This window comes from Topomyia yanbarensis, chromosome 1 (genome assembly GCF_030247195.1).
Source record: "Topomyia yanbarensis strain Yona2022 chromosome 1, ASM3024719v1, whole genome shotgun sequence".
Lineage (NCBI taxonomy): Eukaryota > Metazoa > Arthropoda > Insecta > Diptera > Culicidae > Topomyia > Topomyia yanbarensis.
Window position 1 is genome coordinate 152322187 of NC_080670.1, and position 20035 is coordinate 152342221.

The window sequence follows — 20035 nt, forward strand, 5'->3', positions numbered from 1 at the left end:
GGTGAGTTTTAGAGTGTTATGTCTGTTTGTCTGTGGTATAATTTTTAGCCACAAGTAGCACGTATGTAAATCCTAAGATTATCTTATGAAACGGCATTTATTTGGTCAAATCGGTTTGCTATGATTTCATGTTTCATAAGGCATCTTTGAATTATCATAAGACAATATTATACATTTCTCTTATGTTTATGAGAATCATAAGATGCTCGTATGAAACTCGAACGACTTGCATATGCAATAACTTGTAAAATGTTAAGGTAATCATACAAGTATACAAGATTTTAGAAGAGAGGCTTTCGTAGAATTTTTTTATTTTATTTTGTTTTAACGCTATCTTGACGATATTTTTCTTGTTGCTAATTATTAACTCATGTTTTAACTCTGTAGTGTGAACATAGCATAAAAGACTTACGTTTGGAACTTGGCATGACTTGTCGATAATTCCAATTCTGGTCCATCCATAAATGACGTAGCATTATATGAGAGATCGATGACAGGGGGTAGGGGTTATGTCATGCTAGATTTTTTTGGGGACCATACACTGAAAAAAATCCAAACGTTAATTCTATTTGCTTCAAACCGCTTAAAATTCATATGAAGAAGAAATGCTATTGTTATCACGCGCACACATACCTTCTATGTGTCAACTGTATAAACTATGTATGCACGCACATAAGTTATATGTGCATATTGTTATAGAATGGGGTTTTATGTGCCTAATAGTTATGAAATGTGAATGTAAGATTAATGTTTCTTGTAAATACACACATTAGGTTTATGTGCCAGGAAATAGTGTCTATATGCCTCCGTTAATTGCAAAAATCTATGTGTAAAATCAATAGGCATAACGTTTACTTTTTTTTGAGTGTATGTTTTTCATATTAATATTATGAAAACATAGTTTTGTTACTTTTCTACTCATCATAAGATGAATCTTATGAATTTCGCTATGCATTTTGCCTTAGTGTATTTATTCGGAATTTCAGTAGCGGGTATTTACACACGAGCCTAAACGTCTGTTATCTGCGGTTAAAGTATTAATTGCAGGTAAAATGGGAGGTCAACTTTCAGTTTGTTAAAGCGTTTCCTTATAAATGATCCTAAATCCAAAGTGTAAGAAAATTATTTGGTTTCTGTACTCAATGGTTCATGTGTCGGTTCGATTTTTTTTATCTTTTAAGCCTTTCAACTAACCCTAATTACCCTGAAAAATCCTTTGCTAATTTTCGAACAGCACAACTCAGCTTTAGGGGGGTTGTCGTGAAGCTGCGTCATTATTAGGGGGATGTTCAGAGATTTGTGACGAAATGATACGATGGGGGAGGCGGGTATTGAAAACCACTCAAAAAATGTTACGTCATTTATGGATGTAGTCTTCCGGATCTTCCGTTTGTTAAATCTTGTTTCGATGTAACCAATTTTTTGCACCGATTTTTAGTCGATTAAGTTATGTACCATATTTAATGGTTAAAATCTATTAATTGATATGGTGACGAAGATCTTCCCCGATGTAATTCAATTCAGTCGGTACATTAGTAGATCGATCTCGAAGGCACCCAATTTCGTCGGCCGAGCTCGCAAATGTTTAATTTTTGATGGGGCTCTTACGTAAAGCGCACTTCGCCCCATCGTTCCCTCTTTGCACTCTCTATCTTACAACTCTCATTCAAATTCGCACATATCACACGCCGCGGATTGAAAGAAATGCATAGCGGTGAGAAAATACGCAGCGAAGTACGGAGCGTATCTGGAGAGCGATTATGAAAGCAAGAGAAAGAGAGTTTGATTCATTTTCAACGAACACAGAACGCACGGGGAATGTGCTCCAACTTTCTGCTTTCAGCATAAGCAACCAGATACCGGTTCGAAGCGATTGGAAACAGTCCAGCTTCTTCAGTTATTTCTTTGTTTCGGACGAGTTTAGTGTACTTAAGCAGGGTATCGCTGCAGGTTCACCGGAACGATCCCTTCTGGAAGACTGTGTTGATTGTGAGATTCGAGTGCGTGTTTCCGTTCACTTCTTCCTCAAAACCTGTCTCTGATCAAGCTAAAAAAAAGTGATACTCTAACCGGCTGACCGGAAGCAGCGTGACCGTTGTGCGATCGCGAAAAATTGAGTGCCAATTCGTGATACGTGGATTAACAGTCCCCCTCCCGAGCGGAATAGTGTGGAACGAGAAGAAGGAAAAGCCCCAAAGTTTCGTACCCATCAGCACCGAAGAACGGTGTAGGTAGTCCTCAGCAAACAGGAAACAAGCAATCGAAAGAAACAACAAAATGTCCGAAGCAGTCGAAGTCGAGCAAATCATTGAAAGCAAGCCCCGAAAGGTAATAAATAAGTAGTTGCACACGCAGCATCCACACAATTTCGGCTGTGTAGGCTTGATTTATGTGAAGAAGTAATCTCTCATCCCTCGGTGGTTTCACGGGTTGTGGAACAGAGAATACTGCCGATTAGTAATCAATGAAAGGCACGGCCTAAACTAGATTTTTTTCAGAAGATTGTTGTGATTTTTAAATATTTATTTATTTTACACGAAAATTCTGCCATTTTGATCAATTTTAGTATTATAGAAATGTAAGTGCTACCGAACCTCAGCTCATAATTTATGAATAGAGATAAATAATAGAGATTTTCACAGTATTACGGATGAGTAGGTGACACAATGCATGATTAGTCTACTCAACACATACTAAAGACAATATGAAAAGCTGTTTTATTAAATAGAATGTCTATTAAAGACAGTAGAGTTTTTGATCTGCATACAAGTTCATCTCATAACGACATCCCTAACTTACATTCCAGTGCATATGCAAAAGTTTTGAAACACATAGCTATTTTTTCACGAACATTCTATATGTATGCTATCCAGCCGGTCCAGACATGTAAAACATGCGAGAAGAGGATTTATTTGAACCCCACATACAAGCTACTAAGTAAATATACACTTACACTATACGAGCGTGCACATGACGACAACGCCGACGACCGTCAACGAGGGCGAGACAGATCGATAAAACCTGGATGGTGGTAGTTACTCTTGACTCCTGGTGCCTGCTGTCCTGGCTGTGCGATGCAATATGACCACGGTCGAAAGTGGGTGGTTAGCGGCCACAAGGGGGTTTTCAACGTGGAGTACGTATAGTCGTCCATAGCAAGCACTAGTCAAGATGATGGAACCAAGGTAGCGTTGTTGGATAGTAGACGTGCATTGGGTCAGCACTCAAAATGATTTTCTAGTAACATTCTGGCCTAAGCACATGTATTGCGGATTAACCGCTACCTTTCTTTTGATTCTTGGTCTACAACAGCTATAGATGAAAAACCCCCCGGCGGAAGGTCATGTACCCCTCCGCGGGCGATTCGGTTCAGCAGTAAAAAGAATCGAAAGCTGCTGAGCACAGGCGGAAAAAACGAAGAAAGAAGAGGAACATAATAAAAGCTGAGTTCTACTCCACCTTTCCCCCACGTTCTTCCGTTCGAGGCGTTGCTTGCTTTTTCATCCGCGTTTCGCTTTCTCACTCTGGTTGCCATCCGCGACGAATAAGACTCGAAAATCCCGCAATTGCCGGCTGGATGGTGTGTGATGCAGGGATATTGGATAATTGGTGAGAGTCTGGTATCCTATATTTTCGCTGTAGGTTTGCGATTTCAGCTATTTTTATTCTCAATCTTTTATTGATGGAATGACGCAGAGATGGCTGCAAACTTTTCAACCAGGGCAGCTAGATAACTACCTGACTGGTATGATATCATCTAAGCTTAAACATAAAGTCATGCAAACATCCTGGTATACCATTGGACCATTTTTTGTCCAAATCAGGACCAAAGATTACATGGCGCGAAACATTTCAAAATGCTTTACAATTATTTGTCAAATGATATGTAGTTAAATTTAGAAAGTGAATGACCCTTAAGGTTAAAACAAAATAACAACAGTATCTTTTGGTCAAACAACGATTTTTGATCGTGCTATTTCAAAAATGGCGAAAACTGTTTTTGAAGTCACTCAGTTTCGTCATCGTTTATGGGCCTTTGGTAACGATTGGTTTGCTACGATTGCCACAATGGCATATGGCCTGCCAAATTAGGTACTTCGAAACGAATTTCGACAGTTTCCTTCGTTTGAAATGCTTATATACGACAAAATTTCTGAATATTTTTGGCAATAGCAGAAGCTGGCGTACGTGCTGATTTTGAAAGTTTTGCATCAATATTGACCGTTTCTTGGCCCTTTGGACGAAATATCAAGATTTTTGGCTAAGACCCGCAGTGAAATGTTCGGATTCCGCTTGAAATGAGCAATCAGCACTCTATCGGTTTTATGCTCGTGGGTCCCGGTTTCATACTATTCCTTGCTTGTGGTCCACTGTCACTTCCGTTTTTGGGACCTTTATGGCAGTCGAATGATGTATAATTAACCTTTTTTTCCAATATGCGATGCGACAATCCATGATACATGTGGGAACAACATCTTTTTGCGAACAGTTTACCGAATGTCTTCCACCTCGACTTAAATCTCACTGACAACTGTACAATTGACCGAATGTAAACTATACATTCTGAAGGGACACTTGGAAAAATTTCGGCGATGTATGAAAAAATTACGCAATCTCGGAAGTGTCGCAGCGATACAACCCCTTTATTTCGAACAATGCAAGCTCATTCTCCAAATAGTTGAGGACTAAACGTAAGAGCAACAGAATAATTCATGGAAGAGAAAGTAAACTTGAAAGATAAATAAAAGCGGCCCTTACATGTTCAATACTTTTGTCAATACACAATATTGACAATACAGCTTCAATAAGTCAATCCCATTTGAAATACACATCGTCAATAAAACTTTTTTCCACTACACGTTCAATAGTTCTGTCAATAAGCTCTAGTATTGACAAAAACATTGAACGTGTAAGCTGCCGTTCTATGCATACTTGTCCCATGTATATAGGGAATCCCATAGAACATGGGACAATTAAGCTTATAACGGCAGTAAGGGCCGCTAAAGAAACTCTCATTTTCAGATTGGTCCTTAATGAAAGAAAAGTCTCCAATTAGGTTTTACCGAAGACTTCATATCAAGAAAACTGGCAACTCTGTCCAGAATCTGGAGACAGTAACAGCAACGCCACTTGCGGATAAAGGTGGTACTACCCCTAGTAATGCACACACATATACACTTTTACATTAAGCTTCCTACCTTCATACGATAGAGGTGCTGCAACCTCTGCCGCCTCTTGTTTGTATGGGGGAGGGAAAGAGATATCAGTCTTCTTAATATGTAGTCTTCGGTTTTACACTAACCAACTTAACCCCACAAAATGAGCCGAATGAACATTCTATTGACAATGCTCGGTGGTTTGTTTACATTGGAGTTGCGTCAGATCGATTGCAACAGATGAACATCCGTTGCAATCGAAGGCACGAAGCTGACGAAGTAGACAAACCACTGAGAATTGTCAAAGAAGTTTTAACCTTAAGGTCATTCGCCTCTTCGGGTTAGAAAAATCTCTTAAATAAAATCTCTAACCCTATGTGCGGGGTTGGGATTCGAACCCAGGTGAGCCGCGTACAAGGCAATCGATTTACCAAATAAGCTATGCCCGCCTCCTATGAACTGTATTCATTCGTGTCGTCATCTTGTAGAACTCAATGTATCCCCCTCAACTCAATTTAAATTACATTGCTTCTACCAGCCGTCTATCAGTGTTACCATTATGCAGAATTTAAAAAATAGAAATTGGTTTTATAGGTTATTTAAACATATTAGTCGGGATGGATCACTACAACACTCACTATCGATGAATTCACAATTATTTCTTCAAAAATGCTGAATTAGGATTACTACCTCTGGCAAGACCCGGAGATTTTAAATGACCTGGTAGTAGACTTTAAGGAATATATGAGTATTCGCTGGAACAGAAATTAATCAAATTGCTCATATTTGCAAAGTATAACACTCACCACTATTCAAAGCCGTTCACATTACGCTATAAATTTTTCACATTTGTAACGGTTTCGTAGGTTTGGTTCGGTATAGAATTTCACTTCCCAGGCTAATTGCAAAGAATACAAAAGCACCAGCCACTCTCACTGTGCACTGAGCCATATAATCACATACATTTCATGTGAAAAAGCACGTAAATATTAAAATCGGCCAATCACATTAGATTGACGTGGAGCAGATAATATTCATACCTACATTGATGAGTTTCAAATAAGATACCATTAATTTTCAAGTATATAACGTATATATTCTATGTGATTGTCACATACTTTTAATGTTACATGCAAAAAACATAAGTATTACTTGAATATACGATGTGAAAAATAAACAGATTAATATGGCTTCACGCATCACAACGCTAGGCGAACAAATTACAGTCAATAGAATCGGAGATTCCCGAACAGTCAATAAAGGTATTTGAACGCAAATTATAATTATTTTCATGAAAAACAATACATTTAAATCAAAATAACATTTCAGAAAACGGAACTGCTAGCATTATTGGAACGCAAAAAACTGCGAAAAAATTCGTTGATGTTTTCAATATAATTGATTCATGGCGAAAATAATATGCAACGGTTCTACTTCGTAATTGTTATGGCATATAATAAAAAGTTATACTAATCCATAAATAGTGAATATATGATGTATGACAATTGAATTTAAAGTTTCATATTTATTCCCCGTCTTCCCTCTTAAACACATGAGGAAAGCATTTGAATGCTATTTTAAATGCAGCTAATAATTACATGATAATCACATATAAATTATATGGATTTAATTTAGAAAGTATGTGACATTCCGATGGACAGTAAATGAACTTCACGTAATACGTAATGTATATACAGTCGACACTGGTTTTAATCAGATTTACAACAAAGCCTTCCATGTGTGAAACATATAACATTTACGTGAAAAGTGTTATGGAAAATAATTATATGTTTTTGCATTTGATAAGTACGTGATAATTTGTTTGAGTGTGGAGGATAGGCCGAACGAGCATTGTCCTACAATACAGCTAACAGGAAGAGCAGAGAACCAGGATATCAGCACTGTCTGGAATCACACTGCGGTGTCTACCAGGATTATTTGAAGGAAGCGAAGAATCCCGTTTTTCGGCATAATCGTTAGGGAGATCCCTGCAAACGAGCAAAGCTCAACTCCGCAGCCAATATTCGGATCGCTAATGAAGCGCCAAACTTTAACACGAGAAGAAATCGTTAGATGCTGACCCGGCTGGTTGAATTAGACCAACCGCCATCCTATCAAGCAGCAGCTGCATATAATCATCAGCAACAGTGAGGTGATTTGGTGAAATTGAAAGAATGTAACTTTATTAAACTATTTTGAGCATCTTTGTGGGAAGTAAAATAATAAATTCTGGCAAACGGCGGGATATTTTTTTCTAAAATGATGGACAAATTGATTTGTTTTTCATACGAATTCCGAAATAGTTCTTGGCATCTTAGCCATTTTGAAACAAAGGGTTAGTCCAGCAAATAACTCTCAACCCTTGATGACAATAGCACTGCTTACACTTTTCAAGAATTTTGAAAAAAATTAGTACCCAAAACAGTTTAAATTAACTGTTGTTTTACCGGGCCCGGAGAAATTGATGTAAAACACGTAGGTCTGGAGATCGCCCTCAACAACCGGAGTCTCCGGGTCAAACCCGCAGGGGTGGCAACTCTATGCTGAATAGTGCTTTTTGTAACCAAACGTATTTTGTTCATTATTCCGCTGCAGAGTGGAATTTCATGGAAAAATAACGTTACTCTATATATTTACTCTTCGTAGGAGCAATTGCAGACGTTTTCTGCATTGAAATTGTTGAAAAGAAAGAGAAATCAGCAAAACGAAAGTTTGCTTGCAAATCTTATTAGCTCTTTTGAAACTTAGTATGGAATTAGGCAATCCATGAGACGTTTCTGATCAGCTGATTATTTCTTGTTTACTTATTCTGACGTTACTCCGTGGGGTGCGACGTCCGACAATATCGTTGATTCGATTCAACATCAAACGAATCGGACTAACAAAGATGTTTGTTGGACGGGTTTTTCTGTTCGCAGGAGTAGACTTGTCGACAGAACCCACCGCTGAATTGTCAAACAAACGTCTAATGGATTGCCTAATAGTAGGCAATTCATCCCAGTAAACCAAAAGGCGGCTAGGCGGGTTAAACTAGATGCTGGTGATCGGTTGGCTATTCAAACTTTGTTCTAGGCTACCCGCCGTAACTTGCCATTTACTTAAACATAGAGTGTGATGAGCCGTTTGTTTGACAATTCAGCGGAGGGTTTTGTCAACAAGTCTCGGCAAACATATGATTACAGCCTAAAAGCCAACTGTCAAAATCCACTTTGAATGGAAATTCCGGACAAACCGTTACACGCCAATCACAGATGTTGGTAGTAAATGAAAGAGAAAAGTTTTCTCTTTCATAAACTGTTGTGAACTGTTTTCGACTAGTAACGGTTTGACTGGAATTTCCATTCAAAGTGGATTTTGACAGTAGGCTTTTAGGCCGTAATCATATGTTTGTCGAGAAGTCTATTCCTGCGAACAGAAAAACTTGTCCGACATCTTTTGTTATTCCAATTCGTTTAATGTTGGATCGAATCAACGATATTGTCGGACTCGCGTCCAGTGGAAAAACAAGAAATAATCAGCTGATCAGAAACGTTTTCAAGTCTTCAAGCCCAAGAAACTAGAAGAAAGTTAGTCCTGTTTCGCTAATTTTTTTTGGCTTCGATAACCAATCGTAAGGGTTATTTTTATTTCGAAAAGTTAGCAGCTCGATGTAAATGCCTTAAGAAGCAGTATAGTAAAACTACCGTGTAACATACGGATCATTCGTGTTTGGGCGAAGCCCTTATTAATTGGGTCATTTGGCCATATGCTGATTTCAATTTTTTCCGATGCAGCTGACGTTAAAGATACGTAATCGAACTTTTTTCACTATTTTGTGCACAAAATTACAAGATTTGTTTACAGAACTGAATTATCACGGTCACACTCCTTCCATTGAATTACCTATGCTTTTGCTGGGATAACTGTCAAAAATGCTAACCCATGTGGCTCAATACACTGTCAAAGAAGATCGATAGTGTCAAACGAGGACGTGTTTACATGTTTTAGAAAATCAATTCAAAATCGTGGATTACATCAGTTATCGTCCACAAGACAATACCAATCCATATCGTGGGAATAGAAGTCTCCTCGATACCGGGAGGAGCTTCGCAATATCACAAAGTGGCCGGTGCCGAACAATTCTTGCACTAAGTTGAATCTCTTAAAATATCACATGAGACTTTTGGTATTCTTGAAAGCGTTGAAAACTTCTCGTTTGATCTCAAATTTATTAGCGCAGAAGCTGTTTATTGCGGCTTTATGTCAGAGCTTTCTCGAGCTGGTATATTTAGCGGCCTCACAAGAGAAAAAATTAAACACCTTCTCAAGGAATCTTATCTGCTCATAGTTTTTTGAGCAGTTAAATATGTCCCCACATGGAGATCATCACAGTCACAGTCCGTAGTGGTGTAGCTCCATTTAGTATTACTGCAAAACATAATTAAGTGTTTTTTTAAGTCAAAGCTTCAGATTACTCGGACACTACTTGTACTTGGCACATGATAATGTGGATTCTCCCCTCAGTAGGCACACTTTTCAGCATTCCCAATGCAAGAGTCATCCTCGTGATTCTCTGCGTAATTGTCACTCCAAGCCATATCGCTACCAATGGCCCATTTGCGCGGTACAAATAGCCGAACAGACGGACGATCATTGTCGAAGAAGACGCAATTAAACGCAACGCAATCCCACCAAAGGTTACCCAACACGAGTTGAAAGGACATACCACTTTGTCCCGTCCATTACGATTGCCAAATCCTTCGGTCACCCCGTATCCCCGTAGTTTAGAAGATCCCCGCATGCTAAAGTCGAATCGGTGGCTAGTAGTCACTGCCCACACCGTCGCTCCTAACTTTGTGAGCGGGCATGTACACAGTAGTACTCCATAAAAGGTTTGTCGCCACTAACGTAATTTGCTTGCTTTAGACAGAATATCACAATTCTGAGCTTATCTGGGCGAACTTTGAAGATATCATCATCATCCATTAATGACTGAATATTCCTGTCGAAATCTTTAGAAAACAAAAAAGAGAAGAAGATCAGATATGGTTCGATCGAGTTCAATGTGTATGATTTTAAACGGGAATACAAAGTGGTTGATGACGAATCTTGTTCGAAATCCACTTTTCCATTAGTTATTTTTCAGGAGTTTAGGTCTGAAACCCGACGCAAAATAAAAATTTATAGAATGCGAAGGAAGAGATAGAAGTTGTGGAAGATGTCAGAAATGAAAAGACAGGTCAGAGGATGGTAACACAAACTAGATCATAAAAGCATCTTTGTTTTATCAACATGTGCCAAAAGATGGCTGGATAATATATAGGACATAACCGGAATGTCGTGATGGCCCATGGTGATATAAATCTAATGATATGAACGCTCTCCGTACTATCACGATTTGTGGTTTTTGAATACTGATATTGAACACTCACTTAAAAGATGAAATGAACATGAATTTTGAATAGCCAGGAGTCAAAGGTCTTTTGGATCCGGCACAAGTGGATGTTCTCGGTATGTTTAGATTCGTTTTACTTACACATAAAGTCTGCTTCACTTAAAATCCGGACACTTTATTTATCCTGTATTAGTGCCGCATTTGGAATGTTCTGACAGCGATTAGTTAGAAAAGTAAACGTGTTTCATTGGTGGAAGTTTTACCTCGATACATCGTCGCTGTTGTGCTATCTTATGACAAGCGCCATTTTGCACATTTCGAGAAAAACGATTTTTAAAGTTTGTGATTGAATATCTTGACTCTTATAAATGGTAAAAACAATTTAAAGAACACAATCTATTCTGTATTCATCTCTCAAATATTACGAAGATCCGTTGACTAAGTTGCGAGTTTTTACTATAAATGTAAACAAAAGTCGCACTCACACGTGTCATAGGTGTGTATTGATGACAAAATTTGTATGGCGTGTCATAATCGTGCATGGAAAATTTTCCATAGAAAAAAAATCATCAATTATTAATTTTTATTCATATTTTTGGTTTCATTTGGTCTATAGACAATCGGTGACATGAATTTTGAAGGAAATGGGTCAGAGAATCTAGAAAAAATAGTTATTTTTGGTTACAGTGTTGCCAAATATGCTATATTTCCAGTTTAAAACTTAAATTGCATTTTTCTCACAATTAGTGTATTTTTGTTTTAAAAATGATTATGACATTGTGTTCCTCAGATAGTTTTACACATAAAAACATTTTATACATCAAGATAACTTGAGCCAATACTCAGACACGGTCATTCGAAGCAAAAATTATAAAATTTCGCAGTACGTTTTTCGCTATAGCTCAGTAATCAAGCAGAATGTCAAAATTCTGAAAACGCCACTTTGTAGAGATATTTTAGACAAGATGTGGCATATCTAACTCAGTTTACCCCAAAATGGCGTTTGTCATAAGATAGCACAACAGCGACGACATGCTGTGTTAACAAAGTAGTGCTAGATGGAGGGAGAAAAAAGAAATTTGATTCTGCACATCCACGACGCACAGTAGCGGATCTTCAAACAAAAGTCGGACAAAACCTCAAATGTTACCTAATTTAGCTGAAAATCACAATTTAAGCTAATTTTGAGGTGCTGATCTCATTTGTGATGTCAAAAGTCGTAAAATATTAAATGCATTTTTCCATACAGTGTCATTGAACCTTTCTTATAACTATGATCCCGTTTTCATGATAGATTTTCCATTACTGTTCACCAATGTCAGCAATATAATAAAAAATGAAGAACACTTCTATAAATTCATTGTATAACGTGGTGTTTTACTGTAGATTGTCTATTTTACACAAAACACCATGCGCCTCCATATCAGCAACAAAGCTTCAAAATCTCCTTAAACCTTTTTGCGCACCTAGACGCAGAACGAGACCATGATATTCGAAAAGCAGAGGTTATTTCCCATAGAATCTATGTGACCGTTCTGAATTGATTCCGAAATTTGTACAGAATACATTAGTGAAAAAGGTATTTTTGATCTGACCACCTCAAACATATTTAAACGAAAAAAGTCATAGTTCCAAGCATATTCACCGAATGTATTCTAATCGTTAACCAAGTTCTTTCGTTCCTCTACACAATGAAAATAGTTGTGCTAAAAGCGGACCAAAATCAAAAGAGCAACATACATTTGAAGTGAACAGAGCAATTGTGGTTTCGGAAATGAAAATCATTAAAAAGTCCGGACTTTGCTACGTTTAAACTGATGTTAAAAATCGTTGAATTTTGAATATACATCATTCAATACATGAGAAATTTAGGAAAAATATAAAATATTAATATTTCAAAAATAATTTTTTGAGGTTTTGGCCAGCCTCCAGCCACTGTGCGACGTGGTCAGTTCGAAATATTACGAAAAAGTTGAAAATTGTTCTTTCTGTAGATACAGACAAAAGTTTCATTTGGCCACAGCACGGGATGATATCTCTAGCGAATTGAAGTTTATATTCAGTAAATTCGTCCGGAAACTGATAATATCGCAGGAAATTTGCAGTTGTGGACCCTAAACCAAACTTTTCATCATCGAGATGAAACTTTTACCACTGAATTACGTGTATTATTCAAACTAATCGCTATCAAAACATTACAGAATAAATAAAGTGTCCGGATTCTAAGTGAACCAGACTTCAGTCTTGCGTATGCTGATGATTTAGCTGGATATCTGCATTTGAGGTTGCAACAAAAAATCAAATGTTTTACGATATATGTTAAGCTATTCCGGTATCGAGGAGATTCCCACGGTATGGCATAGGATTGTCTTCTCGACAATAATTGATCTAGCTTAATCCACGATTTTTAGCTACTATTTGTGATAAACTCGTTACCGATGTTCTGATAATAAAAAGATGGAGACTAGATGGAAGACGAAAAAAGCAAATTGATCCTGAACACCCTAAATTTATTCACACTGTTCTCTGGCAGATAACTAACATGAGTAGCGCAAAACACACGGCTATTTTTTAAAAGCAGTAGCTCGATAGCTTCGCCAGCTACTATTTTGCATAATTTGAATCATGATTATCGAATGAATCGAGTGTTATTTTTCTTTTACAGTTTAATAAAAGTTTTAGATTAATAAAACGTGGGGTAAACGCGAGCAATTTTTTTTTCTACGCGTGCCTACTATCCACGGTTCTATATTCTTACACACGCTTGGTAGTTTCTTGAGCCTTAGTAAAAAATTTCATGAACCCATCTAGTAATCCCACTAAGCACCGCAGTCTGGAATACCATGTGACTCACATTGGTGGGGAGAAAACAAAACAAACGAAGCCAGTTGCTGCAATACTCGAGCAGATGAGTCAGAATCCTACCATACCGTAGAAGAAACGATAAGCAGACGATGTGTGGTAATATGGTAGACATAAAAATTAACAACTGCAGAGGAAATTGCCGAAAAGAACGATGACGTGGCGTGAGTCGGCATTGGTAGGAAATTTTACTTAGAATCGTTGGCAATGATTTCATGGATTTAAGAAAATAGTGCATTTCTGTGTAATAACAAAAATGTTTAAATTTAGTTGAATTTTGCTGTGTTTCTGCTCAGCTATTGCTGTCTAGTTCGTACAATTTTGAAAAAAATGGAGCCGTATCATTGTAACAGTAAACGTTAGCGATCGATTGCCATTCGCCACGTCGCACCTACACTTTATCAGTGTACCATCGAGTCAACGTTACCAGTTATCAGAAGTTTTAAAATTGCACATTTTGAAGTGCTTCACCGGCTTAACAGTCATCAAGTTTCAAGCGTCTGTTTCCTGTAAAACTGCATGCCATATCGGCTTACTGCTTATCAGCTTTACAGTTCCAAGGCAATCGTCACCGCAAATAAGGTTCTGTTGGACTTTTTTTTGCCAAGGAGATACAGATAATATACGAAGAAAAAATCAATTTACTTCAATCTTTTTGGGAATTAAATTTTCTACCGACATCTTTGGGGCCTGCTGCTAGTGATCATATTTCAGTATGCACCAGACGTAACAGATATCGATATGATACTTCTTTCATTAGGCAATCCATGAGACGTTTCTGATCATCAGCTGATTCTTTCTTGTTTATTTCTTCTGACGTCGGTGGGCGCGACGTCCGACGAATCGGACTAACAAAAGATGTTTGTCGGACGAGTTCTTCTGTTCACAGGAGTGCCCAGTAAAATTCGGTCAGTCAGAATCGGTTGTGTCACTGGAGCCGGAATTCTAACTGGAACCAGCCGGAATTCCGGCTCATTTCCGGCCGAACTTTACTGGGAAGGCGCAAAACAAACTTGTTGACAAAACTCACCGCTGAATTGTCTAACAAACGTCTCTTGGATTGCCTAATTTACAAACCGGTGTCACTTATGTTCTCTGGTCATATCGGATATTTCGATCAAGGGTGCTCTGGGAGCAGTGTTTGAAATATAATGTATAAACAAATCAATGAAAGTTGGTTATCAAACACCGTTATCCTACTGATAACTAGTGTTTACCTAAAGTATCTTGTTATCATGGCTGTTGGGGATTGTGCTGAAATTACTGCTTGGAGGAACAGAAGCATTCAATAATTTTCAAGCAAATGTCATAAACAGATCTGCATTGTATAAAGTAATACTATTCTTGAAGCATTTCATTAAATTTTCGTGAGTTGATTGCAAAAAGGCTACAATTATGACATTTGATTTATAATAATGTATTGATAATGTTTCATTTCTTCTTAAGTCCTATTTCAAGCTATCATAATCTAAACACAAAAGATCATTACCTAATATGGAACAAATATATTACCATTTATTTGAACATTTTCAAGATTTTTTTGGAAATATAAATGTAGCCCTGACCAGGAAGTTTTTCAAATTAAAATTTACACAACTTATACAAGAAGTTTTGTTAGCTCATGATACAAATAATTTTGAATCCCATCATTAGATCTCGAATACTTTTGAAATGTATGCTACCCATAATCGCAAGTCGGTTCCATATTCTTTGGGAATCTCTATCCACATGGGACTGTCATTTCTTTTTATTTCAATCTTTCCACGCGTTACTTCCTGAAACCGCCGTATTTGTGTTCATTGCTCGATTGGAAAAGTTGTTTTGAGTTCGATTGGAACTTCTGGTTTCAGTCTTCATACACCTCTTGAGGTTTCGTGGTAAAAGCAAACCGAACTCCTTTGATTTGACTTTGCTTCTTTGGTTGTAAATTAGCTGTTAGAAATCTTAATAGCAATTGTTGGATGATCTGGCTAATGGCGAAGACTACATATTAGGAAGACTGATATCGCTTTCCTTCCCCCATACAAACGAGAAGCGACAGAGGTTACAGCGCCTCTATTGGAGGAAGGTAGGAAGCTTTATGTAAAAATGTATATGTGTGTGTCCATCACTATGGGAAGTACCACCTTTATCCGCAAGTGGCGTTGCTGTTACCACAGAAAACAGACTTAGGCTCGATTCGAAAAGTGTGTGTATATACCCGCTACTGAAATTCCGAATAATTCAGACGTCTCAAACACGTTTGGCAAACGTTTGTAGGTGGCGCATTGATGGATGATATGCAGTTGGAGTGCAGCTGTCAAACACGTGTAGCAAACAGTTGCGTAGATGGTAATAGTAAGACACTGATTTCCAACGTTTATCAATTTGAAAGTTTACACAGGAAGTTTCAACATTAGGAACATTCACCTCTTCTTTGGGGTGAAAAGAATTTGACTTCAATATTTAGCCATTAGAAATGGAACCGACATTAGCGGTATAAAAAGCAATTGACCTACTAATTGCGATATGTTCGCAACAGCAGAGCTTCGTGTCACTCCTTCGCTGGCTATGTCGAATAATAAATTCTAGAATGCATTGTTTTTCATTAATCCATTAAACGTCACAAACGAGTCGGGTTGTTCAACGGCCATTCTAATGCTTGATCTTTATCCATACTGGATCATACGAAACAGTAATATCAAGCATTGATGATTATACTGCCTACAATCACAAATCATTCCCATAAACTTAGGAAATCTCTTCGAAAATAAGCCAAATATGCGTAAATGGGCAGTATGATACTGTACAATAATTCTCCCACACCTGGAAACGGAAATGATGGACATATGACACTCTTGTGTGAACCTAATTCATCAACAGATAAAGGCTAGATCATTTAGTAATGGAATACTTTTAAAATCGTGTGTTTTTACGACTTCACGTGAGATGGCGATGGATGGTTCTTGGGCGTATGGTTCGATTTTGTAGCGGCGGGCAAGATGGCGGACTCAGAAGACGTTCTGGGCGAGGTAGCCAACAGGCGCTTCCTTCGTTGGCGAAATCGGTTGGCGACGGACGGGACCGACTTTTGCCAGACCGAGAAGGGTTGCTCTCCTTGCTGTTTAGGGCCTTTGCCCGAGAGTCTAAAACGTAGGTGGCCTGAATCACCTAGGTCGATGCGTGTGCGTTGTATCTCCGGGAGTTCGCAAACTACCGGGAATGCCACTTTATGGTAGGTAATAAAAAAGGTCCTGAATGGCTGGCAGAGTTTCACTTCACCTACTTATATATCGCAATTTGTTTTTACTAAAAATACGTCTTACACACTTGCTCGCCTGTATAAAAGTGATCGTCGACGACTATTTGATGGCGGTTCTTGCCCTGTTTCCGAGGGTTCGACCTTTGTAGGGCTACTGACGATCCCCTTTCCAGGCCTTGGTAGCAGTGATTCCCAGCGGTGTTGTGTTTTTGCAATGTACGTAGTACTTGTTTTGAGTTATTTTGTATAAAGATTAAGCAATTTGAATGTTTTTAATTCGGGATTATAGCTTCAAAAATTTAGTCTGATTTCTGTAACGTTCGGTTACAGTGCAGTCCGGCTTCGTAGTATTAGCCATAATTGAAACACTGGTTTTCTTACCACAGGAAAAGATCCCTTACCAAATCATAATTTTTTTGGCGAGCTTATCGGTGAAAGCCAACTCGAATCTGCTAGGTAACTTGCCACGAAAAGGAGCCTTGAAGACTTTAAGTCCCGGGCTTTGTTTGAAATCGTTAATCAAGACACATCCATCGTGTTTCGTCAGCACCTGGTCATACTGACCTTGGTTTTGACTACTGTTTGTTGTTTGAGGCTTCGATTGGGTTGTATACGTCCACGGTAACATACCTAGCTGCACAGCGACTAGCAGTTAATTCATAATCTGAGATGTTGGGATCAGTCTTTCTGAATGGCTATTTAACCGCAGTTGACAAAAAACTGTTTCACTCCGACGCTTGTTTTGCACTTTGCGGGCTGTTTGCGAGCGTTTCCTTGTACTTTTCAATATCTCAAGTCACAGTGCTTTTACGATATTCGAGCAGGTTGGCTAGCTCACGAATGGGCGCTGATAAATAATTGCTTGTGGTAACTTACCACAACTACGTTTCTTTTCTTCCTCTCACATCATCATAACACTGAATTTCGCATACGTGAATAATTATTGTATTCAAGTTTGCACGCAAGGTTCGTATACCGGGGCGACATTATGGTTCAACTGAGAAAGCTTGGAAAAGCGGCCATATTGAAAAACGAAAAAAGCAGTTTTTTCTCACACCGTTGGAAAAATCTTCTTGAAAATCAATCAATAGTACTCTACCAATGCCCCGAATATATTGATTCATTTTCATGAAGATTTTTCCAACGGTGTGAGAAAAAACTGCTTTTTTCGTTATCCAAGATGGCCGCTTTTCCAAGCCTTCTCAGTTGAACCTTATGGAACCATTTCGAATCGACTTTTTCATCATCGTTTCGAGATGCGCAATGCCACCCCCGGTTTCTGGAATTCTGCTGACCAAACCTAGTGACTCGGGTTAGAGCAAAAGGTGAACTGAAGTCAAAACTTTGTCGTATCAGTACAAATTGGACGGTTTTATGTAATTTTGGTAAGTACAATTCGCTTTTGATATACACCGAGATAAAATAACTATCGAAATCCATAAGAACCACTTATGATTTTGCGCCACAAGGATCCTATATACAAATCATAGGTTTGTCTTATGATTTAGAGGGTAAATTAGCCATCGAGACACTCACGAATTTCTTAAGTCATACTGATGAATTCTTATAATTTTTATGCAGAGGCGACGCGTCGATATGTTCAACCTGTTCACTGAACAGGTAGGAACAATTAGACGACCCAAAACCAATTTTGCGTTAACATTAAAGCAGTAGCACGTAAACTATTTTTATTGAAAGTAATAATCTCCGAACCTTGAAGTTCGATAATTTGATCTGAACGATAAATCAACCTAGCGTCTCCAGCAGTGCTTTCCTATGACCGGTTCAACCAGAAACATGCACGTATCTCGTACTCTCACCGCATGCTCTAGAGGGGGCAGTTGCATGAGCGACGGCTGGAATAGCAGCGTGAGTGTCATGGGCGAGGCTCTTTCTGTTCTCTTCTGCACCGGTTCAAAAACAAAAATTGAACCAGCGTACATTGCTGCGATGTACATATGGGCGTTGGAGCTGTGTGCAAAACGATAGCGCTTTATAATTTTCGAACACCTTGCGCCGTACGTTCATAGCTGTTGGTCGTACAGTTTTTTTTCTTGGGTAGCCTAACAAGATATTTCTGCCCCTGGGACATACTAGTTACAAGCGCGTATTTATTTGCTTGGTTCAATTATACTAATGAACCGTCCACTTTTGCGTCAAAGAAATCGCTTGATCTTTGCATTCACATGCTAAAAATATATCTACTGAATGTGTAAAACAGACAAGCTCAAATCAGGGGTTGTTCTAATCATGAACGCGATGTTAAATGCCTGTTTGCTACGATAATTTGCGAGGAAAATACAACATTCAAATTTCTATCAAATTTGAAGGAATTAAGGTACTTTCTTAAACCGGTTGACAAATGTTTCAGTCTATCTCAAACAGAAGGACGAATAATTCTCGGTGCATAGAAAATAAGATTCTACATTGCAAGTTAATTCAAATCATATAACGATATATAAGTTTTAATCTCTTTATCCCTCCGGAAGTCGCGCAAACGGCTCACTGAACGAGCAGTCGCAGCTGCTCTAAGACGATTTCGCTAGATTTTCAGAGCAGCGTGCACTCAGTGCACTAGCGCGACTGTCGGAAGGTTATACATGGTTGTATTGCTTATGTTTCTGTTAAGAAATCTTTTTCAATTCTAATTAAGTGGCAACCTTCTCGGATATGGTATATATTTTTTGTTCTCTTTCTACGGAAAATTAAGCATTGTACAAGAAGTTTGTTGGACAATTCACTGGTGGGATTTGACAACAAATTTGTTTTGGTCAGCTCCAGCGAAATTTTCAGTCAACGAACATTTTTTTGGTCCTATTCGTTAGATGTTGGATGAAATCGACGACGAAAGAATCCGCTGAACAGAAACGTTTCATAGAGACGATTGTGACGTTTTGAGGGTCTTGGTGGTATATTGAACAGGTTCACGCGTCGCATCTGTTTTTATGCGATTATACTCATTTTATTCATCATGGTGAAATATGAATTATGAATAGGAATTGTTCTGAGGTTCATATTTCTAAATAAGAATAGATTTGTTCTTTCATTTGTATTGTCATATATTTTCAACATTACCAAACAAAAATTTACATACTTCACCAAAAAAGTCTCCAGTTGGAAAACCAATATCCTGCTTGGGAACCTTTAAAGTTTCAGAAGCGCTATGATTGGGCTAAGTCTCCACTGTTAAAGATGCAGTCACGTCACAAGATTGCCTAGGCGCTGCCAAATATGTACAAATAATATGAGGTAATGATCAATATAAAAATGAAATGAATGCTTACATTTACTCTCCACTTACTTGAATCAATTAATTATTTAAACTACAACAAACCTTCCATTAATTTTGTTTCGATTTATGACATTTTCACAATACTATTCTTTATAATAATCTTTAAACTC

The 20035-nt window shown here is 38.1% G+C and overlaps 1 protein-coding gene across 1 annotated transcript in view; it reads left to right on the top strand.

The window, feature by feature from the left end:
* The first annotated feature begins 1859 nt into the window (after positions 1 to 1859).
* The window catches only part of LOC131677756 (coactosin-like protein), a 70608-nt gene continuing 52432 nt past the window's right edge, over positions 1860 to 20035 (top strand). The window contains exon 1 of the mRNA XM_058957783.1: positions 1860 to 2328. Within this exon, the coding sequence (XP_058813766.1) occupies positions 2278 to 2328 (51 nt within the window). The 5' untranslated portion in view covers positions 1860 to 2277. The remainder of the gene's footprint in view (positions 2329 to 20035) is intronic.